Source organism: Emydura macquarii, unplaced genomic scaffold (assembly GCF_026122565.2).
Source record: "Emydura macquarii macquarii isolate MOO-44397 ecotype Brisbane River unplaced genomic scaffold, CSIRO-AGI_Emac_v2 contig_2897, whole genome shotgun sequence".
In the NCBI taxonomy this organism is placed as follows: Eukaryota; Metazoa; Chordata; order Testudines; family Chelidae; genus Emydura; species Emydura macquarii.
The window spans coordinates 516,650-540,265 of record NW_027133034.1 but is presented as its reverse complement, the minus strand read 5'-3'; the positions used below and the strand labels follow the sequence as shown (position 1 = coordinate 540,265).

Genomic DNA, 23,616 nt, shown 5'->3' with positions numbered 1-23,616 from the left:
ATAAAAGGAAATAAATTATGTATAGTGTTTAAAATAAAACCAAACACCACCCCAGAAAACAGACAGACAAACAAAAAAGCCACCAAGAAATCCCCAACCTGTGGAATTCATTGCCACAAAATATAAATGAAGCCAAGAACTTAGTGGGATTCAGGAAGATGAAGATGGTATGGATAATGAAAACATCCACAGTTATATTAGCTAGGATGATTTAAAAAAATTTATATAATATATATAAGGGATATAAACTCTCTCTGAAGCATCTGATCCTGGCCACTTTTGGAACTGGTATTGGACTAGATGGACCACTTGTCTGATCCAATAAGGTATTCCCGTGTCCCACTTGAGACATGGGTTACTATAACCCTTCCAGAGAAGGTGCCTTGGAGACATCCACCGAAAACCGTTCAAACCATTTTTTGAGCAATTGTCTTTTTCCACCTAAGTGTTCTGGATGGATCCACTTCTGCAGCTCACTTGTCAGAAAGTAGGGCTGTAGTCCAAAATACTCAAAGATTTAGTGGATTAGTATTTATTTTTCAGTAAATTGAAGATGCATTCAGAGGTCTGACTGAGCTGGTGCATGTCTGGTGTCCCTATTGGTTTCTCCCATTTTAAACCTTTGTTTTAAACTGAAAGTTACGCATCTGGGGCCTGATCCTGCAGCATCAAAGTCAGTAGAAGTTTTTCCATTGACTTCAATGAGCATAGGATTAAGCCCTTAGCCCTCCTGGCTGCAAACAACACTGTTCAGATACCTTACTGAGTCTGTAGGTCAAAACAGTAGCTTGGAGAGGTGTCACTGCACAGATAGCAAACACCCTTTTGACTTCAAAGAGAGTAGGATTTGGCTTTACTGGTCAGTAGCTGATTTCTTCAGCAGAAACATTCCAGTTATTTTGGGACTGAGAAAAATCATACTTATGATCTCTAGACTCATCAGTATGTGGAAAAACACCTGTGAACATCTTAGAACTATAAGCCTGGTCTACTCTAGGAAATTAAGTCCGTATAACTATGTCGCTTGGGGTGTGAAAAATTCACACTCCTGGGCAATGCAGTTAAACTGACCTAACCCCTGAAGTAGACAGCACTGGGTTGATAGGAGAATTCTCCTGTTGACCTAGCTACCACCTTTTGAGGAGATGGAGTACCTACAGCAACAGGAGAACCCCTTCCGTCACCGTAAGTAGCATCTTCACTGATGCGCTACAGTGGTGCAGCTGCACTGTTGCAGTATTTTAAGTGTAGGCAAGCTCTAAGTTTCTTTATGCATTTATCAGCTGCTGTTCTGTATGGATGTGCAGTAGTCAATTGTTTATAAGGGCAGGAGGTAGGCAGCTGCACTGTTGCAGTATTTTAAGTGTAGGCAAGCTCTAAGTTTCTTTATGCATTTATCAGCTGCTGTTCTGTATGGATGTGCAGTAGTCAATTGTTTATAAGGGCAGGAGGTAGGGAAACAACTAGACTTGTCAAGTTGTTTTGCACCTGTAACTGCACTAAAATTCTCTCTCAGTTACTAAGTCCAGTTAGAGATAGAGTTGTACAAAATGTGGATTTTGTAGTGTCATACAGCTACTTGAAGGAACAAAATCTACCAGTGTTACTTTCTGAACAAATAACTCTTCTATAGGAATCATAAACTTCTCCTCTGGACCTGAACAAATATCTCTTGCCTTTAATGGAACTCTTTCTTGCCAGAACAATAACACCTCTTGATTTACTGTTCAGTCTGTATGAAAAACCTGACTGACATAATTCTGCTTCAATTTTCTGTACTCTTGGAGACACTAAATGAGTCTCCTGCAGTTATGCAGTATTACATCCTTTTTGTTGTTTCAGGAAGTTTCAAATCTTATATATCTTTATCAGACTACCTACTGTATCCTATTGATGTTGAGACAAAATAGTATGAGGAGCAGTGCAATAACTAAAATACAGTTATTGAGCACAAAAATATCAATTTTAAACTCATCTTTGAGTATGATCATTACTGTATCTGGGAAATTCTAATGTACTCCAGCCCCTTCTGAGGGGTTGACCCAAATATATCCATGTGCAATATGATCCCTACTTTTTCTTTACAGCACCCAGCTTTTCTACCATCACTGCACTAACTGGTAACTTTAGTAAGGAATGCACCTGCAGTAGTGCTTTGCACAGGGTGCTTTTGCCAGGACCACTTTAATGTTACATGCCCTCAGTCTGCATTTGTACGATTCTAGTCCATTTCATTTAGAAGCAGGTATTTTGGGGTAAAGAATTCTCATGAGACAGTTCCTCATTGCTCTTATATATCCCGATAGCCCCAGTAGTCCTACAGATGATTTGTTTTCAGGTCTTCCAAATGGAGACCACTGCCTTCCTGTCATAGGGCAGACTACCACGTTTGGTTTATCATACCACAGAAATGAAAGTGCAAGATTAATGATCAGTGAACTCTGTGGATTGTGGTAATTTACTGTAACAAAAGGTAAACTTAACCCCACCCCTGTATTCAAAGCCCTCAAAATATCTCACTACTTCCCTATGTAATGTTAAAGTTCAGTGATTGTCTGCCACTCTAATTTAACACAAGGTACAGCAAAGAGACTAGTGAAGACTCTTAAAGGGGTTTAAAAAAAAATCTCTGGTGACAAATTTATGAATGGCAGTTTTATAGCATGATAATGCAGAACTGTACCATTAATAGATTATTCTTTCTGTAAATGCACTCTTAAATAGAGAATTAACGTAAATCGCCACTGTATTTGTGCTTCTTTATTCAATACTTATTTCACTGTTTCCATCTTTATTTAACATAAACAGATTAATAGTGTTGTATAGTACTACTAAAATGAAAGATTTCCCAAGCAGCTATTGTGTGGAAGAAAAAAAAGTGGGAGGAGATTCACTCTGGTTTTTTATATTAGCAAAATGTTGCAATGTTTGAATTGTACGCACGTCACCAGAATATATTTTCCTTATAAACCTTTTATCAGAAAAAAATTGTTGTGTATGTTGTTTGTTTGTTTGTTTTTTGCTCAAGTTTCACGGAAACTTCCTGCTAAACCTGAATCTGGGGCCTCCAGAAAATTGACCTGTCAGTGTGTCTAGTTCTGCTCCCATTGAAGTCTCTGGTAAAACTTGCACTGACTTTAGTGGCACTGGAATTAGAGCTAATGTTTTTTTCCTTTTTACATCAATGTGCCTGTAAAATATAATATGTGGGGCTGATTGCATCACCTATTATATGCAGCTTGTGGTCCAAAATATTTAATAATCGGACCACTTAGAATTCGTTCCAAAATTCTTACTGGTTATTGATTATAATCCATTTTTATCTAGTTACAAGAATTCCATGGTTGAAATTACACTGAAGTTAGGCAGAATTGTTCTGATGTTGGCCTCCAGGGGAGCCATGCTGAGATAGGGCAAACTGCAAAGAATGGGGCAGGTAAAGCCCTAAATACTCATGGTTTTTCTTCCATAAGATATACCAAGCCAGCATCAAACAGGTTCTGATGACCTCACTGGTCATTCAGTAGACAGAACACAGTTCCCTTAAAACTATCCAGCCCTTTGGCTAGCCCACAGACAGCCAAGTCAAATATGATGGGGATTACTGAAAATCTTTATCCATCATATGTAAAAAAGTTTTACCAATCCCAAAGGATTGGACACATTACCAGACAAGTCAATGAATAGTTCAGATCATACCCAAATACACGCTTAAAGCCAATGCTTATTAACTAAACTATAGTTTAATAATAATTAATTAATAATAAACTAACATTTATTTAAAAAAGGGAAAGATATTATAATGGTTAAAAGGTCAGTATACATACACACGTGAAAATAAAGCTCTTAAGTCAGTTTCAAAGTAGAGATGGTAACTGAATTACAAAGTTCTTAAATTGCAAAGTCTTTGAAATTACCCAAACAGCTTGGGGGTCATCAATCCTTGTTTAGATCTTCTCTGTTAGAAATCCAGTCCAGAGAAATGAAGACTAAATAGTCCATGTGCAGAGTTTATTCTCCCATGAGAATTAGCAGGGTGATTCCAGGCTGGTGCTGGGATCTCAATCTTGCGATCCAAACTTTCTCTGATGAGCTTGGACAGATTTGAGACAAAAAGGATCAGTTCATTAGAGTCCTTTATAGATCCATACAGGCTGACTGATATTTTCTTGACAGCAGGTGCCATCTTGAATAAATAATAGATGATTACTTGGGACTCTGAAGTATCATCACCTATGTCCTGTGCACACGGGTAACTAGTTACATTAGCACAAGGTAATTGGCCATTTACAACCATTCACAGGTATTTACTCCTTAAACTTCAAAGAGAAATACAAACAATAGTATTGATACATTCAAAGTTCCATCTAAATGTTCATATGTTCATTTCGAACTCTTGATCAATAGAACAGTGGTAGACAGGAAAGCAGTTTATCTGTATTGCTAACCTCTAACAAGAGATATGTAAACATCAAATAACTACCAACAATACACTTGCATATCACTTACTTGCACATCATATTACTTATAGGGAATGACCCTCACTACTATTGTATTTTCCTATAATATATCTTGGAAGGTCAGAGTTTGGCCATGCATCTGGCAAAGTTGCTTAGTTTTTGCTTAGTGTCACACCCCCAACGCGAGATTGGTGTATGAGGGAGTAATCAGAGCTCCCGAATACACCTCAAGGCCCCCCTTGTCTTGACAAGGTATCAGCTACAAGATTCCTTTTGCCCTTGATATGAACTATGTTCATATCAAATTCCTGTAAGGCCAAACTTCAATGGAGTAGCCTAGAATTGGTTCCTTTGGCTTTGTGTAACCATACCAATGGAGCTTGATCGCTGAACACAGTAAACTCCCTAAACAAATATGGCTTAAGTTGCTTTACGGCCCAGACAATTGCATAGCATTCTTTCTCTATAGTAGCATAGTGTTGTTCAGTGGATATTATTTTTTTGCTCAAATATGCGATGGGGTGCCTTTTACCCTCTTCCCCGTCCTGCATGAGTACAGCTCCTAACCCAATATTAGAAGCGTCTGTGCACAGAAAGAATGTTTTTTCAGAATCAGGGCTGGCTTATCTTTAGATAAGGCTTCTTTTATTCTTTGGAAGCCCTGTTCACAGGCCTCAGTCCACGTTATCTCGTCCGGATTTCCTTTTTTGATAAGGTCTGTTATGGGGGCTACAATGTCACTAAACCCCTTTACAAACCTGTGATAATAATTGGCCAGCCCAATAAAGGATTGGACCTGCTTCTCTGTCTTAGGTTCAGGCCAGCCCTTTGTGGCTTCTACTTTTAAAGGATCAGGGCGCACTAGTCTACTGTCCACCCTTTGTCCCAGGTATGATACTTCTGCAGCTCCTAAAATGCACTTGGAGACTTTAACAGTTAGGTTGGCTTCTCTTAGCTTTTGTAAGACTCCCAGGTGGTACAAGTGATCGCTCCAGGAATTGCTGAAAATAGCCAAGTCATATATATAGGCTCTGGCAAAGGTTTGTAACCCGTCCAAAACCTCATTAATGAGCCTCATGAAGGTGGCACCAGAATTTTAAAATCCAAATGGCAGAACCTTGAATTCATACAGACCAGAATCTACTATGAAAGCAGATTTTTCCTGGACATCAGTGTCTAAGGGGATTTGCCAATATCCTTGAGTTAAATCTACTGTGCTTATGAATTTTGCACCCTCAACTGGTCCAATAAAATCTTCTATGTGGGACATGGGGTATGGATCAGGCTATGTGATTGCATTCAACTTTCTTTAATCTACACAAAACCTCACCATTACAGTGGGAGAAGCCCAGGGACTGTTTGATTTAGCAATTATCCCCATTTCCAACATGCTTTCTATCTCCTCCTGGATCTGATTTTGCATCTCCTCCTTGGCCCGATATGCACTGCTAGGCATTGGACGAGGAGGCCCCGTGGTTTGAATGGAATGCACAATCTTGTCAGTTAAACCTGGCTGGTTGGAGAATGCTTGCATGTGGTGCTTTAACAGGGCTAACATCTCCTACTTCTGGGCAAGATCCAAACCTTTCCCAAACTCAGTGCTGTCCAGTGGAATTTCTCCTTTGTTTTCTGCAACCAAGTGAATCAAAGGGACAGATAATGTTCCTTCATCAGCACAACAAATCATATTGACAGCTGCCTCCCTTTCACAATAAATTTTCAGTCTATTAGCATGCACCAGTTGCTTAGCTCTGACACTTTCTGACACTATAGGTAACTTCATTAATCCTGTCTGCAACCTCATATGGTCCGTCCCAGATGTCCTGCATTTTATTTTTCCTCACTGGAATTAGCACAAGCACCATATCCCAAATTTCAAAACCTCTTTCCTCAGCATGCCTGTCATACAAGCCTTTTGATCTTCTTGACTTTTCTTAAGGTTTTTCTGCATCAAATCAATCATAGCTTGCAACCCTTCCTTAAAATGTGACAAATATGCCCCTACTGACTGTTCTGTTTCCTCAGTATTGCCCTCCCAGGCGTCCCGGATTAACTCAAAGGGTCCTCTGACCTGTCTTCCATATAGGATATCAAAGGGAACAAACCTTGTGGATTCTTGAGGCACCCTTCTATATGCAAATAGTAGGTATGGAAGCAACACATCTCAGTTGCTCTCTTGTCTGGAAACATACATTCTAAGCATGGCTTTCAGAGTTCCATTGAATCTTTCCACCAGCCCATTGGTCTCAGGGTGGTAGGGTGCATCTTTTAAGTGCTTTATCCCACACAATGCCCATAACTTTTCAAAAACCATAGACTTAAAATTAGTACCATGGTTTGTCAACATCTCCTTGGGAAAACCTACCCTGCTAAAGATAGTGAACAAAGCAGTGGCCACACTCTCAGCTTCAATGTTAGACAATGCCACAGCCTCAGGATATCTAGTAGCAAAGTCTACCACCACAAAAATATACCTTTTCCCAGTCCTAGAAAGTCTGGATAAAGGTCCCACAATATCTACAGACACTCTGGCAAATGCCTTCCCTATAATGGGTAAAGGTTGCAGGGATACCTTGCTAGGCTCCTTAAATCCCTTGTGCTTCTGACACAAGTCACAGCTCCTGCAATATTCTTTTACTGAGGCCTGGTCTACACTGGTGCTTACATCGAACCCCTAAAGTATGCATTTCCACTGGCACGTAATTTCCGCCGACCTAAATCGCGGTAAAAGTCAAGCTAATAAAACCACCTTCACAAGTGGCGTAGTGCTGAAGTCAAATTCTATGGATCAAATTAGCGTCAATGTAGGCAGAGAGTAATGTAAAGGCCTCCGGGAGGTATCCCATAATGCTCTGTGGTGACTGTTCTGGACATTCACATTCTGCTATAACGTGGCCACGTAAACAGGAAATTCCTCCTCTCCTCAAGCCCTGGGAAATTTTGAATTCCTATTTCCAGTTTGGTCAGCGTGGAGAAAATTTTGTAGCTGAACTGCCCATGGCAACTGCATGGCCCAAACGCACTCCAGCATGGAGTTGACCAGAGGTCTTGGATCTCATCAGTCTGTGTGGCGAAGAGCCTGTTCTGGCTCAGCTCCGAGCCAGCAAAAGGAATTTGGATATCTACGAGAAGATATCTCGCAGCATGTTGGAGAAGGGGCACAACAGGGATGCGCAGCAGTGCCGCATTAAGATCAAAGAGCTGAGGCAGGCTTATCAGAAAACTAGGGAAGCTAACAGCCGTTCTGGCTCCTCGCCCAAAACATGCTGCTTTTATGAGGACCTGCGTGCATTTCTTGGCGGTTACCCCATCACTCAACATCAATACCTCCGAAGAATCCCAGTCCAGGATGAATGAGGAGGACTCTGTGGACGAGGAGCATGAGGATGAGGCGAGCGGGATGTAGGAGAGCGGGGTATCCATTCTCCCTGAGAGCCAGCACCGGTTCGTTACCCCAGAGCAGCCCAGCCACACACAGGACAGTGTGACTGATCAAGATGCCGGGAAAGGCCCATCTGGTGAGTGTGTGTGTGTGGCACATCTCATTTTTGTGGTTATGTCCCCAGTCCAGCTTCTTGAAAGGAGTTTGTGTTTTTGAGGGGATGGGCTCCTTCTCGCTGTCCAGGTGCCTGGTGTAGGGTTTCATTAGCAAGGAGCAAGGGGTAGACAGGATCCCCCAGGATCACTATTGGCATTTCAACATCCCCAATATTTATTTTTTGATCAGGGAAGAAAGTGCCTGTCTGCATCTTTTTGAACAGACCTGAGTTCCTAGAGATGCGCGCGTTATGCACCTTTCCAAACCACTCCACACTGATGTTGGTGAAACGTCCCTTGTGATCTACAAGGTCCTGCAACACCATTGAGAAGTATCCCTTTCGGGTTATGTACTCTGTGGCAAGGTGGTCAGGTGCTAGAGTAGGGATAGCATGCCATCTATTGTCCTTCTTCCCTCCTCCCCCCCCCCCCCAGTTTGGGAGCCCCACTGCGGCAAACCGTCCACTGTGTTCTGCATGTTTCCCCAAGTCACTACCCTTCATAGCAGGTCTGTTAATGGCCCTGCACACTTGCATCACAGCAGCTCCAATGGTGGATTTACCAATTCCAAATTGATTCCCAACTGATCAGTAGCAGTCTGGGGTTGCCAGCTTCCACAGAGTGATGGCCATTCACCTCTCCACTGTCAGAGCTGGTCTCAAGTAAGTATTCATGCGCTTCAGCGCTGGGGACAGCTCTGTGCAAAGTTCAAAGAAAGTGGCCTTCTGCATATGAAATTTCTACAGCTACTGCTCATCATCCAACACCTTCATAACGATGCGATCCCACCAATTTGTGCTTGTTTCCCGGGACCATAACTGGCACTCCACAGACTGAAGCCTGCAGCAAATGGGAATTGTTTCGCTCTATGGCTTGTAGCAGGGCACCCTCAGTAACATCGCTATTTTCCTTGCTGCGATTCCTCTCTTGCATTTGAAAATACTGCAGGATAAGCCTGAGGTATTTGTGATGCTCACAACGATAGTGCAGAGCTGAGTGGGCTCCATGCCTCTCCGGTAACAGCGTGTGCGTGGCATAGAAAAATGGCACAAAAAAGCGTTTGCAGTTTGTTCGAGACGAGAAGGGAGGGGGAAGGAGCATGTTGCATCATGGGAGGATGACAAGCTTCCCAAAAGGAAGTTGCACTGTGGGATAGCTACTCACGGTGAACTGTTTTGAATGTCGACCTAAGCATGGCGAGTGGGGTGCAAAAGCCCGACGCAAGGAGCTTGTTGTGATCACGCTCCTGCGACTTTTAAAATTCGGCAGGTGAAAGTCAATTTAAAATAAATAGACTTCACTCTGCAGTGTAAAAATACCATGAGTCATACATAAGCATCCAAAAGAAGTTTTGCTTCAGCCTGTCAGATGTTCTTTCTATTCCTAAATGGCCCATCATGAGCTACCTGAAGCAGCTCTCTCCTATATTCTTCAGGCACAACTATTTGCTGACACACTTTTCTAGGTAGCCTTCTGGTAACACCTTGGCGCCGATTGTGCTCACCTTGGCACCAGTCACCGGTCTCCCAGCGCCGCTCACGAGCCAAGGCCACCTCGGCACCATCATGGTTCCCATGATTAGAGTCTAGATCATCGGACTCAGAAGTGGACTCTGGTTCTTCGAGGAGACTCAAAGAGGGACAATACTATAGGGCGTGCAGAGAGCAAGCACTCCCCGCTGAACCTTGGCCTATGCAGTGGCAGGCGCATCAGCAATGGTCCTTCTGGACCCCATGGGTGTATCACCAACCCCAGGGGTCCCATTATAGGGGGCCCTACTCAGCCATCTCGGGGAGTCATGCCGTGGGCACCCTGGAACACAGTACCATGCCTTGCAGCTCTGAAGTTGGTAGGCGCAGAGAGGCAGTGCCAGCGGGGACTGTTGGTGTGGCGCACAGTGCCGAAGAGGAGGAAGATCCTGGCGCTGGGGCGGGACCCGACGCAGGTGGAGAGGTTCCGCGTAGGGAGGACCCATTGGCCCAGGATGTTCCAGAGTCCGAGGCAGGTCCCAGAGCCTCTTCTTCCTCATCCCCTGATGAAGCGGTAGCGGGGACATCAGCCACTGCGTTATCCATGGACAGTAGGGCTCACCAAGAGCTCTTGAGAAGGGTGGCCCAAAACTTAGGTCTACAGGCGGAAGAGGTCCGTGAGTCCTCAGACCCAATGGTGGACATTTTGGCCCCAGAGAGCCCTTTGAGGGTAGTGCTGCCTCTAATTAAAACTGTCCAGTCCACGACAAAAACTCTTTGGCAAACACTGGTCTCTATACCACCTACAGCAAAAGGGATAGAGAGAAAATATTTTGCTCCCTCCAAAGGGTATGAGTAACTTTTTACTCACCCTCAGCCTGGTTCACTCGTTGTGTCAACAGGGGCAGCAGGGCCCAACACCAAAGGCGAAGGAGCCTAAAAGACTTGACTTGTTTGGTAGGAAGGTCTACTCAACAGGTCAATCAACAGGCGATTCTCAGTAGATACAACCTCAGTTTGTAGGACATGATGATGAAGTTTAAGGACCACCTCCCTGCTGAATCCAAAACAGAATTTGGGGTCATGGTGGAGGAGGGCAACGCTGTGGCTATAACCTTGCTACAGGCTGCACTAGATGCAGCAGATTCCATGGCAAGAACTCTGGCTTCAGGGCTGGCCATGAGAAGAAGTTCCTGGCTGCAGGTGTCAGGCCTCCCACCGGAAATTCAGTCCACCATTCAGGACCTTCCTTTCGAAGGAGTGGGATTATTCTTGGAGCAAACAGGCTCCAATCTCCATAGCCTCAAGGACTCAAGGGTAACCTTAAAGTGACTTTAAGCCCCAGTCTAGCCAGAGATTTTATCCATCACATCCTCAGCAGGACTTCTCCAGAAGAAGGGGCAGGAATAACAGGTGTAGGACGCCCAGCTGCCCAGCATGGGCAAAGGCTCAGGGAAGCTTCTGCCAGGACCAAAACAAAATTTTTGAAGGTGCGTCTGATGGCGACACTCCAGGACAATTACCAGATCTTGTCCCTCCTTTCCACAACAGATTATCCCATTTCTACCATATTTGGGCCCGTATAACATTGAACAGATGAATGTTGCTCATGGTAGAAGTGGGATACTCGCTTCAATTTTGTTCTACTCCACTCTCCCACTCCTCTTCCCAGTCCCTCTTCAGGGACCCCTCTCTGAGCAACTCTTAGGAGGAGTGCAAGAACTGCTTCGCTCTGGGCAGTAGAATAGATCCCTCAGGAGCTAAGGGGAAAAGGGTTCTATTTCAGATGCCTCCTAATCCTGAAGGCAAAGGGAGGGCTCAGACCTATCCTCGATCTGCGGAAACTCAACTAATTAATAAAACAGCTGAAATTCCGCATGATCTCCTTAGCCTCAATCATTCCTTTCCTGGATCCGGGGGACTGGTATGTCGCCCTCGACCTAAAAGACGATTACTTCCATATCTCAATAATACCACCACACAGGAGGTTTCTCGGGTTCATAATAGGACGCAATCACTACCAGTTCACTGTCTTCCCATTCGGCCTGTTGGTGGCTCCGAGGGTTTTTACCAAATGCATGACCATAATCGCTGCATGCCTGAGAAGGCAGGGGTCCTCATGTACCCATATCTGGACGACTGGCTCGTCAAAGGCCACTCCAGGGAGCAGGTGGATGCCCAAGTCGCTCTAATAAGGACAACGTTCCTCAGCTTGGGTCTACAGCTGAACATGAGAAAATCAACCCTAGTGCCCACGCAGTGAATAGAATTAATTGGGGGCAGTCCTGGACTCAATACAGGCCAGAACTCTGTTGCCAGAGTCTTGTTTCCAGACTATAAGCTCCATCATAAGGTCCCACAGCAACTTTCCTACCATGACAGCCAGAAGTTGCTTGACACTCCTTAGCCACATGGCCTCCTACATGCACATGGTCCAGCATGCAAGGCTGCGATTCAGACCTCTCCAGTTATGGCTGGCGTCAGTTTACCGACCCCACAGGACAGTCTGGACAGAGTGGTCTCTCTCCCACCACAAGTGGTGGGGTCCCTCCAGTGGTGGCTCGACCCCCAACATGTGTGTGAAGGGGTCCTCTTTGCCAGGCTGCAGCCATCGTTGGTGCTGGTTACACACACGTTGGCCTTGGGGTAGGGAACGCACCTCGGCATCCTACCTGCCTTGCTTCCAGAACAAGCTGGCAGACTATCTCAGCTGCTCCTTCAATGCCCATGAATGGTCTCTCCGCTCGGATATTGTAAGGAGCATTTTCCAGAGGTTGGGGGTTTCTGCAGGTGGACTTCTTCGCAACACGATCCAACAGAAAGTGTCACCAGTTTTGCTCCTACTGGGAGCACAGCCCAGGTTCTATAACAGATTCTTTCCTCCTCCCCTGGGTTCACCACTTGTACTACGCGTTTCCACCATTCCCCCAGTTCTCAAGGTCATTCTGAAAATCAGGAGAGACGGGATCTCGGTGATACTTATAGCCCCAGTGTGGCCCAGACAACACTGGTACACAACACTACTGAAGCTATCCGTGGACACCCCGATCATCCTGCTGCCGGTTCTGGACTTGATCATGCAGAATCACAGCCAGCTGCATCACCCCAGCCTAGAGTCGATCCGTCTCATGGTTTGGAAGCTGCGTGGTTGAACCTGAGGGAGGCAGAATGTTTGGTGCAAGTACAGGAGGTCCTCCTTGGTAGTAGAAAACCATCCACCAGAGTGGCATATCTGGCTATATGGAAAAAGTTCTCAGTATGATCAGTGCAAAGAGATACTCCCACAATGCAAGCTCTGCTGCCACTTATATTGGACTGTTTACTGCATATAAAGCAGTCAGGTTTGGCAGCTGCATCGGTGAAGGTGTACTTGGCGGCTATTTCTGCTTTCCATCTGGGAGAAGGGGGCCGTTCAAGATTTGCCAACCCTATGGTGTCCTCTTTCCTCAAGGGCTTAGAGAGTTTATCCTACGGTATGTCGCCCAGTCCTGACATGGGATCTTAATCTGGTGCTCAGTGAGCTCATGGGCCCACCTTTCGAACCCTTAGCTTAGTATTCCTTATTATACCTCTCATGGAAGGTAGCCTTCCTTGTTGCTATCACCTGGGCAAGAAGAGTGTCTGAACTCAAGGCACTGACCTCAGAGCCCCCTTATGAAAAACTGTATGAGGATAAGGTGCAGTTGTGCCGGCACATGGCTTTTCTGCCCAGAGTGGTCTCTCATTTTCACACTAGTCAAGATATTTTCCTACCTGTGTTCTTTCCAAAGCCACATGCCAGTAGCAGAGAACGTAGTCTTCACTCCCTGGATGTCACATGGGCATTGGCTTTTTATATAGAGCGGATAACATCTTTCCGTAAATCAAATCAGCTCTTCATTGCCGTAGCAGATAGGATGAAGAGACTCCCAGTATCCTCTCAGAGGATCTCGTTGTGGATTTCCTTGTGTATAAGGACTTGTTATGACCTAGCCAGGATGCCAGCCCCGGCTCTAACAACTCACTCCACGAGAGCTCAGGCCTTGTCAGAAGCGTTCCTGGCACACATTCCCATGCAGGAAACCTGTAGGGCTGCAACCTGGTCTTCTGTTCACACGTTTACTTCACATTATGCCATCACCCAGCATGCCAGGGATGATGCAGCAGTGCTCCAGTCAGCAATCTTGTGAGCACCGACCCCTCCTCCATTGGTCTGCTTGTGAATCACCTGCTTGGAATCAACATGAGCAAGCACTCAAAGAAGAAAAAACAGTTTATTTACCTTCCGTAACTGTTGTTCTTCAAGATGTGTTGCTCATGTCCATTCTAAGACCCACCCGCCTATCCCACTTGTCGGAGCTGACTGGCAAGAAGGAACTGGGGAGATGGTAGGTCGGCAGGCCCCTATATACAGCACCATGAAGGTGCCAGAGGGCACCTGCACCTACCCAACTGGTACCTCTGGGGGAAACGTTTCCCAAGCATGCGGCGCGCATGCACCTGCTTGGAATGGACATGAGCAACACATCTTGAAGAATAACAGTTACGGAAGGTAAGTAACTGGTTTTTTTTTTATCTTGTTATAAGAATTCCGTAGTTGAAATTATACTGTGAAATTAGACAGCAGTGTATATACAAAAGTGCCAAAAAGCCAAAAGGAATATTAAAGGACATATACATGGTGTTATTAAAAGTAGCATTTTGGGGTCCCTATTTGTCTGTCATTGACTGCCTGATCAAATATGCTGAGTTACAAGTAAAATACAAAGATCGTATAACGATCAGCACTAAAAACTTGGAATTTGAAAGTGAAGCTGTGTTCTTTCTGGCTTACGCACCATTGTTGTTGTTTGAGTTTGCAACTGGAAATTAATTAACAATTCTGTGGAGGCTGAGTGAGCCAGAGTAGAATTCAGCATGCACTCTAACAGCTCTGCAATGCCAACAGTTTGTTTAAAGAATAAAATAAATGACAACTTAAACTTGTTAGTAGAATAAGCAGGTAGGATTTTGATCACCAACAGGAAGCAGATCTGTTAAATAAGAATGTTCCATTCTTGCACAATCACTATTCTGACTGTAATCACACTTTAAAGAGACCTAAATAATACCCAATAGTTTTATAAATTTTTTTCCCGTAGTGTTTAACAAACTGGCCTGCAAACACAAAATGACTGAAAGCACGATTAGAATAAATTTTCTGAGTTGCTGTTCCCATACAATTTATAGCTAAAATTAAGCGGGGAGGAGGGTTTTCATTATTTGGTATCAAGAGTATTCTTGAAGAGTACATGTAAGTCTGATTTCCTCTCCATTCCTAGAAGTGCATACAATCTATTCTGAATTAAGTAGTATGAATTGACTGGTATCTGAGGTCTATTGCTGATGTCACCATATAATATTGATGATTACTGATAGATCTCTCCTGATATCTTTTCCACACCCTTTATTATCTTAGACTTCAGGCTCGAATTGCTCACAGAATCCAGGAACTGGAGAATTTACCTGGCTCTTTGCCTCCTGATCTGCGAACCAAAGCTACAGTCGAGCTGAAGGCACTTAGGTTACTGAATTTTCAGCGCCAGGTAATGCCCTTTGCTGAAGGGAATTTTTTGCAGGGATCACAATCAAAAGTGATCTTTCTTCAGCACAGGATGTATTGATAATAGATGTTTACAAAAGTACTGAGTTTAAAGAGGAATTTCAACATCTGAGCAAACTTAACTGAAAAATGCTGTTCATAGAAACATTGAAAGTAATTGATCAGTATCTTTTATTTCCTTTATTCCTGAAGATGCATATGTCATCTCTCGCTCTCTCTCCCTCCCCAATGGAGTCCTTAAAATCCAAGATTTATGATCTTGTCTTCACGGAAGTCATGGGGATGGCACAAACAGATAAAAAAGGCGGTCAGGATAGGCTGAGAGTATGCAACCCCATGTTTAAATACAAATCACAATAGATGCCACTTTTCTGATACTCTCCAAAATCTAGTGGGTCAAATTTTTCAAAGAACCAGTTGCATGCTCTCAGTGATACATGTATATGCATGGTTGAGTGTTCCTCACATTGACCTCTGTGGTAATGTGCAGGCTGTGTAACTAGGCCCAACAAGAGCATGTCCAAGATATAAGTTTGCTCAGATCTTGGGTGCAGGCACAACATGAGAATTTTGCAAAGAGGCTTTGCTGTGCCAGACTCCCTAGACCATTACGATTTGGCTCTCCCAGCTGGCCTGAAAGCAGCAGAGCTGTCATTTGGCTGCTCTTGGCCCTACCCCTGCAGGCCAGATAAAATTGGTTCCTGTAAGAAATCTTTGGGACTAGCTCAGATTAATAGTAGGTGCATCTTCTCCCCTCTGTCCTAGTGCTTCCTTTATGGTAGGGCCTTGGCTGAGGCTAGTTCTCAGAAGCAGCATGTTATTCATGCTGTGCATTTTGAACTGTGTGGCCATGCCTCTTCCAGCCTTAGTAATTCCCTGCTTCCTTCCCTGTTCCCCTATCTGATGTTGAAAGTGAATGCGGGTCATCTTGTTCTGCCATGCGTTGTAAGAATGGATTTTCCTGTTGGTTGGCTCCTTCCATGCCAAAGAATGAAGAGCTTTTTAGGATAATATTCACCTCCTTGCTGCAACTGAGGATTGCAGGATCCAAATTTTCTATAATGGAAAGTGAAAGGTAGAGCAGGATTGAAGAGCTCATGAAAGTTAACTTTCTACTTTCATATGCTCTATTGTGACTAAAATTGGTGTGTGCAGAATGGGTTTTGATTTTTTTAAGTTTGTCTCTTCTTGCTGGTAGCTAAGACAAGAGGTGGTGGCCTGCATGCGCCGTGACACAACACTGGAAACAGCACTGAACTCCAAAGCCTACAAGCGCAGCAAGCGCCAGACTCTGAGGGAAGCCCGCATGACAGAAAAGCTTGAGAAACAACAGAAGATAGAACAGGAGAGAAAACGTAGACAAAAGCACCAGGTATTTTAACCTCTGTTTTTCAAAGTTAATGTATTCCAGATACAGAGAAATGCCTTCAAGTTAAATGTTAGACCTTGCTTTGCTTGGCCAATTATCACCATTTTATGTTTAGGCACCCCAGAATACAAAGAGGTGATCTATTAGACACCATACAGTAAGCAAGCAGAAGAGTCCAGAAGTTGGGGGTTCCTGGCTTTAAATCCTGTGTTCTGTCCATTAGACTATGATGTTTCTTGGTTGATTTATTATTTTCTTTCTCTAGGAATATCTGAACAGCATATTACAGCATGCTAAAGATTTTAAAGAATACCACCGGTCAGTGGCTGGGAAAATTCAGAAACTTTCTAAAGCTGTGGCAACTTGGCATGCCAATACTGAGCGTGAGCAGAAGAAGGAAACTGAGAGAATTGAGAAAGAAAGAATGAGAAGACTGATGGTAAGGAGTCTTTTGGTAAAATACCAACTATGGCAAGATCTATAGTATCAATTCTAATGGTGTGAGAGCTGGGGAGGTAGTAATGTGATGTATTAGGTTGTAGCATATTTTAAAAATTATTGGAAATATTTAGGAAAAATAAATTCTTGGGCTCCTGAGGATTAGGAAAGCCACTGTGTAAGTTACTTCGTAACTAGACATTGCTGATCAAACTTTGCTAAAAATACTGAATGTTGTGCTCTTCAGATTTGACTGCCAAACAGCCTGCTGGCTAAGAACAAATTCAGTATCCATTTAATACCTGATATATACTCTCAAGCACCCATATATTTCCTCTTGAGGCCAACAGATCTCTAATCAATTTTATTTTACCTAATATGAATCTAAACATACCTGGGAGGTTAGTTTTATGTGTTTTATAGTGGTGGTAGTGACATTATTAGTTTGATCTTGTTCACTTTGAGCCGTATTTGCTTTTGTTTGTGGTTTAAAATAGTATTTTTAATTATACTGACACTGTTCTGTATATTTGTCAAGCCTCATTACTAGTAATCTGTGCATAACAGTATAGCTTCTGCTTTGTAACCTTCATTAAATCACCTCATCTTTCTAATTTTGTATTTCAAAGTTTTTTACAACAATGCAAGTATTTTGCAAAGTTCATTAGTGTATATCACACAAAGATGGTATATTTTTTTCTAACCTTTTCATTATAGTTCCAATAACTACTTGTGCCTTTATTTGTTTATTTATTCATTTTTGCATTATTCATCAGGAACTTAGTTTGATTATGATTTATATGCCAAAGAATTCATTTGCTGGGTAAATTATTTGTAGAAAAGCTAAAGGAAAAAGGTTATTTCAGTGATCAACAGTCTCTCCTCTCTTCGCATTGTTTCATCTAGCCCACCCTGACATTTTTAATATATGTACTAAAGCAGTAATGATAAATCAGTATTTTCTGGGAATCAGTGACCATCTAAGAGGGACACTAATTCCAGCTGACCCATTAATCCCCAGAATTTTGGTCCAAAGAAAGCCATTCTTGCTGCTATCTTTCTTCTTCTCTCACTCCTCCCCACCACCTCACAATAATACTAATCATAGCGTCTTTTGATGGGAAAATGTGATGGGACGGTTCCCCATGTGACCATTTCTCTTCAGAGTGCTGTGGAACTCATCGGCAGGCATGTCTAGATTAGGAAGATAGCTTATATTTTTATAACATCTTAATTAACACATTTTAACAAAGATAATTTTATACAGGACCCTGTCCCTAACGTAGACAGGGCAAGCTATGTTTAGAAGTGGGTTAGCTAGTCATGGTTATCACCTTCATATTAGAAGAAATCTGTTAACTAATTCTATTTAACAATAGGATTCACTGAAGTCTACAAACAGTAGATCTAATGACTGGGAAACTAGTTATTCTCAGTTTTACAAGCATTTGAGTGACACACTTCCCTTAAGGCACAATGCTAGTGAAAGAGCAATTAAGTGTTTAATTTGGGTGCTGAGGTGGGGCAAGTCCCAGTCGTTGTCCAGATTCTGGCCCTACTAACTGTAAGGGCTTACTAGACTGGTTTTAAATCACTAATGAAAAAAACAAGCACATGCAAAATACAGGTGAAGGATTTGCAGAGGAAAAGAACAAATCTTTTGGGCCCGCGCCTTTCTCAAGGTTATATACCAGTTTACATGATAGAGATCCTTTAGATGAGCAGTAATTAGAGACAATTGCCAGCAGTCTAGCTGCTCAAACTGTTGCCATATTAATTATCAGAAATAAAACATGTAGATGAAAAACGGTACTCCGGCTGTTTTAAAAATATTTTTACATATTGACGTGAATGAGCTGATACCAATCCAGCGTTTTGTGTGTTAGGAGTATGTAGGTCCAAAGTCATTGCTAATAAAAGTGAGGTGCAATGTGCCATCCTGATGTGCCCTCAGACATGCCCAGAACACTAATATCCACTGCTTGACCTTAAGGCCATCTACCAGTGGGCTGTGAGTTGTCATCTTCGTTTTCAACAACAAATCACGTGAGGGCTGTCTTCAATTGGATTTGCTATGAGAAGCACTTCAGGCATTACTACCCCACTGCTTACCAACTTCTCAGTTGAATTCTTGTGAGGGTGCAACTGCATGTTGTGCACACTTGGGCTGTGTCTGCACTACAGAGCCTGTGCTGGCATAGCTATACTGGCATAGCCGCCTAGCATAGACAGAAGAAGTTCTGCTGGTGTAGGAACACTGACTCCCCAAAGGAAGTTAGCTATGCCAAGAGACGCTCGCTTCTGTCAACATAGCTGTGTCTACACTGCAGTTTTTGTGAGCATAGCTACGTTGCTGTGGGTGTGGGGTTTTTTTCACATCCCTGCCCAACATAACTATGTATGTAATTTTTTTTACATGTAAATCAGGCCTATGTTATGTAGCTATTTCATTCCTCTCTTGAAATGTAGCCCACTTCATTGGTATGTTTGTAGCAATTTTTATTTATCTTTTACCTCATAAACCAAGAAGTTGGTCTTTTTAAAACTAAATCTGTTTAAAGGTATCGTCTCTCTTCAAAGACCATGTCTAGACTAGGAAAATGGTCACCTTTGAAAACATGCTAGCAGGAAATATCCTAATTCATAATAATCAAAGATTATTATTTATATTGGGTGAGATTTCCAAAGGCACAGATTGGAATTAAATTTAAATTAAATCCGCTTCCATTAACTTTCAATAGGAGATGGGTACCTAACTGCACTTTGTGCCTTTGAGTTTCCCAGAGTTGTCACCTATTCAGTGTGTCAAAGTTATATTTCTTCCCTTCCTGCCCCATCTCTTTTGTAGAATATCCTCAAATTATCCTGCACCTCAAAAATGGGAATAAAAGACATTTTATGTATACTTCTGTAGTTCAAATGCTAATGGTGTTGTTTCTTTTCTGTAAGCATCTATACAATGAACATTGTTTTTTCTGCGTTGTTAGGCTGAAGATGAAGAAGGCTACCGTAAGCTGATTGACCAGAAGAAAGACAGACGTCTGGCATACTTGCTGCAGCAGACAGATGAGTATGTGGCCAACCTGACTAATTTAGTGTGGGAGCACAAGCAAGCACAAGCTGCCAAAGAGAAGAAAAAGAGGAGGAGAAGAAAGAAGGCAAGTAGAGAATTGAGCTACAGCTAACACCTTTTTTCCCCTTTAATGTAACCACTGGTAGATAAATCACTTTTTTCATAGATTACAAGGCCAGAAGAGAACATTGTGATAATCTAGTCTGATCTGTGGCCTGTGTTATACAGGAGAACTTCGCTAAAATAATTCTTTTTGAAATAGAGCATATGTTTTAGAAAAACATTCAGACTTGATTTAAAAATGGTCAGTGATGGAGAATCCACCACAACTCTTGGTAAATTGTTCCAGTCGTTAATTACTGTCATGGTTAAAAACGTACACCTTCTTTCCAGTCTGAATTTGTCTAGCTTCAGCTTCTGGCCAGATGATCATGTTATACTTTTCTCTGTGAGATTGAAAAGCCCACTATTAAATATTTGTTCCCCAAATAGTTATCATAAACTGGAATCAAGTCACCTCGAACTTCTCTCTTAAGCTGAACTTTGCATAGCTCTTATGTATATGAGCTTGCTCAAAATTTTATAAACTATGAAATAACATTAAATGAATATACATTTTTGTTCCAAAAGTCTGCCATAAGAAGTAATTTGGTTTATGCTGTACAAATACTGAATTAGGCCTTTAAGTGTCAGTTTAATAATCAACATGAATAATTCCAGAGATTGGAAGGGGGACAAGATCAGAAAATTGCACTGTGTTATAAACTTAGTTTATTGATAAGCATTCAAGAGGCAAGAATTAGCCAGCCTGTCCATTAGCAATAAAGTGTATGTCTCTTAAATTCTGTAGATTGGGAAGATGAGAGGAGGCTGTTTTATGCCAACAGAAATTGGTCCAGTAAAAGATATTATCTGACCCATCTTGTCTCTCTTATGCAGTTGTAGTTATACAGGATTTGTCATAGTGAACTAGACGATTAGTGTGGCAAATCAGGTGTCCTGGCTTTAGCTGTGGATAATGTGCTTCAGAGAGAGGCTGAAAAAAACCCGATGAAGCACCTTGTTAATTGTGCAGTGTTTCACCTGATGGCACAAAAAGTGAATATTCCTTCCTGACACCTGCAGTCAGCTAGTTTGCCCCCTGAACAATTATCTTGAACCTTCCAATTCTGCACTCAGCTCAGTCCTGTACATAGTTGACAGGACCAGTGGACAGAGCCAGAGAGAGATCAATTTGTTTATGCCCATTTTGTGTAAAAATAGATATCCTGGCAATAGTGTTTTCTGTCTGCATTCTTACCATTTAGTATAAGAGTTTTTAAAATTCATTTTGGATGCTATGAAGCATTTTTTTTGTCAGTCAGAGAGGGTATGGCTGGGAGTAAAGCCGTGTAATTTACTTTAAAAAATAATTCTGTAAGTTAAGTCATTAAATAATAGTTTGATATTTTCACGTCTCCTCAGTTCCTTTCATATCTTGAAGGATGGACAAGATGACCTAGGTCATGTTCATCTGTAATTTCATGGTATGAGTCTGCTTAATATGAGAGAACAGAAATAATGGCTCAGGACTTTTATTTGCTTGTTGTACATAAACAAAGAGTGCACCTCCTAATTTTCCTGGCAATTTAACCTTGCAGAATTTGAAATGCTTGCTTAGGTTTCTCCACATAGAGCATCTATTTTAAGCTTAAAAAGAGCATGCTAAGTACAGTAACAAATGCCAACATATAATAAATGGACAGTGTTAAGAACGACAGACCTCTAAAGTATTCCTTCCTTCCCTCTATCCCCTTCCAAAAAAGGTCAGCTGTACCTCTTTAAAAATGTTTGTAATACAGAAAAGGCCCACAGCCCTCCAAAATGAGGAGGCAATATCTTTTAAAAAATCAGATTTCAAGGTACGTAGCTTACAGTCATGGCAAGAGCAATGTTTGATTTTAACACATGTAGTTCTCCCCACAGATATCACATGGCATGTGTGTGTTTGGCTTATACACTGGTATAAACACAGTGTTCCATCATAGTATTTCTGTTGACACTTCCTTGTGTCATTTGTATCTGTGATATGGACTTATTCCAGAATTTTCTTAGCATAAGTCTGTGTTCAGATGAGAGCATCTTCTGGTGACATCAATGCATGCATGTCTCTAATGATGAAAAATAGTGTCCAGACAGACTATAAATATCTGATGCAATGTGTTCTGCCCAGCTCAAAACATAAAGGAAAACTAGCAGTAAAAATATGTGTTTTACCTTGATCATCTTCAGCCTCTTGGTGCTAGTGAACTCTGCCATCAAGCCATTTTGTTCATCTATCAAGAGAGATATGAGCACATATAAATATGGCCATGTGTGTGCTTTGATTTATAACTGTGATTTCATTTGTTACTTAAGTTTGACCCTCAGCCACCAAGCAAGTTGTCACTGTGCTTCTCAGTCACATACTTTGGAAATCTCTGTTCTTATATAACTTAATCCATTGAAAATATGGCTCAATCAATTAAAAACATAATTAAGTGTTCCATTCTTACAAAGGAGCATGATGAGAGTCCTTTAGGCTCTCTCCCCAGGGTGAACATTGATGAAGTGGATGGTACAGAAGTACCTCTCCTTTTTAGCTTCACTATTTATAATTAGGAAATGAAGCTTTTTTACCCGAGAGACCAGACTGGTTATAAAGAATCCATTTTATGTTCTTGGGTAAAAAGAGTTTGGTTTTTTTTTTTCTGGTTATAATTCTGCACTTGTCTGGAATAGCTCCTTTTGAACTGCTCCAGTCTGTTGAACAATTGCATAACTGGGCCACTCACCTTCAGTGGACTTGCATCTCATAGGAGCCCAGGATTTTTTCAAGTTCTGTAAATAGCATGTACTGCACAAGTGATAGGGAAACAGACAGGAGACGTTCATGATTTGGCATCAGAGACTTTTTTTTTTAGGACTATAGCTGACATTCTCAAATACTCCATGCACATATTTGAAGTAGGTACATGAGTGTCAGTGTTTTGCCTTCTCATATGTTTGCATGCACATGGCTTTCCATTAGTATTGTGAAGAGCAGAGCTAGAATAACCAGGAATGTAGCTAAAATGAGGCATTGCTTTATGAAATAGTAAATGAGACATCTGTTCTGTAAGCATATTGGTGTCTGAGCTCAGCTGAGAAGCACCTCTTTATAAACAGTCCATAACACCTGCTGTCAAGGATGGACATTGCTCTCAAATCCTTCTGCTAGTCCCACTTCATCCACTGACGTTCTCAGCCATAGATATGAAGGAAAAATACTTCAGTTCTATACAGTTGTTATCTTCCCTCAACTCATTCTCTAGTTGTCTGTTGCATAACTGAATTACCAATGTGGAATATCCTTTTTTAGGATCATTGCTTAGGTCCATTGTTATGTCTGCTCCTGTCCAGAGAGTTTTCTAGTTATGTAGACTGTAGTTTATTGATCCTGAATGTGTGCATTTTTGCCTTCTGATTATAGGTTGCCAGGTATTGTTATAATCACTGCTGCTGATTGGCTACAAGTTGTGCACACACCTAATCTATGCTAAAAGTCCTATTTATTTGTGTTTCCTTATCCTGCTGGTTTGCTTGTTTCATCTACCTGTTATATTAGACTTTAAGGTCGTGGGAGCAGGGACTCTCATTTAGTATATATTTTTATCCTGTGCCCAAGGGGG

At 42.2% G+C, this 23,616-nt stretch overlaps 1 protein-coding gene across 6 annotated transcripts in view; it reads left to right on the top strand.

The window, feature by feature from the left end:
* The window catches only part of SMARCA2 (SWI/SNF related, matrix associated, actin dependent regulator of chromatin, subfamily a, member 2), a 181,176-nt gene that overhangs the window by 39,295 nt on the left and 118,265 nt on the right, over positions 1 to 23,616 (top strand). For all 6 annotated transcript variants that reach the window (XM_067569072.1, XM_067569071.1, XM_067569073.1 and 3 more), the window contains exons 7-10: positions 14,904 to 15,030; positions 16,246 to 16,419; positions 16,682 to 16,855; positions 19,842 to 20,012. In XM_067569072.1, the coding sequence (XP_067425173.1) occupies positions 14,904 to 15,030; positions 16,246 to 16,419; positions 16,682 to 16,855; positions 19,842 to 20,012 (646 nt within the window). The remainder of the gene's footprint in view (positions 1 to 14,903; positions 15,031 to 16,245; positions 16,420 to 16,681; positions 16,856 to 19,841; positions 20,013 to 23,616) is intronic.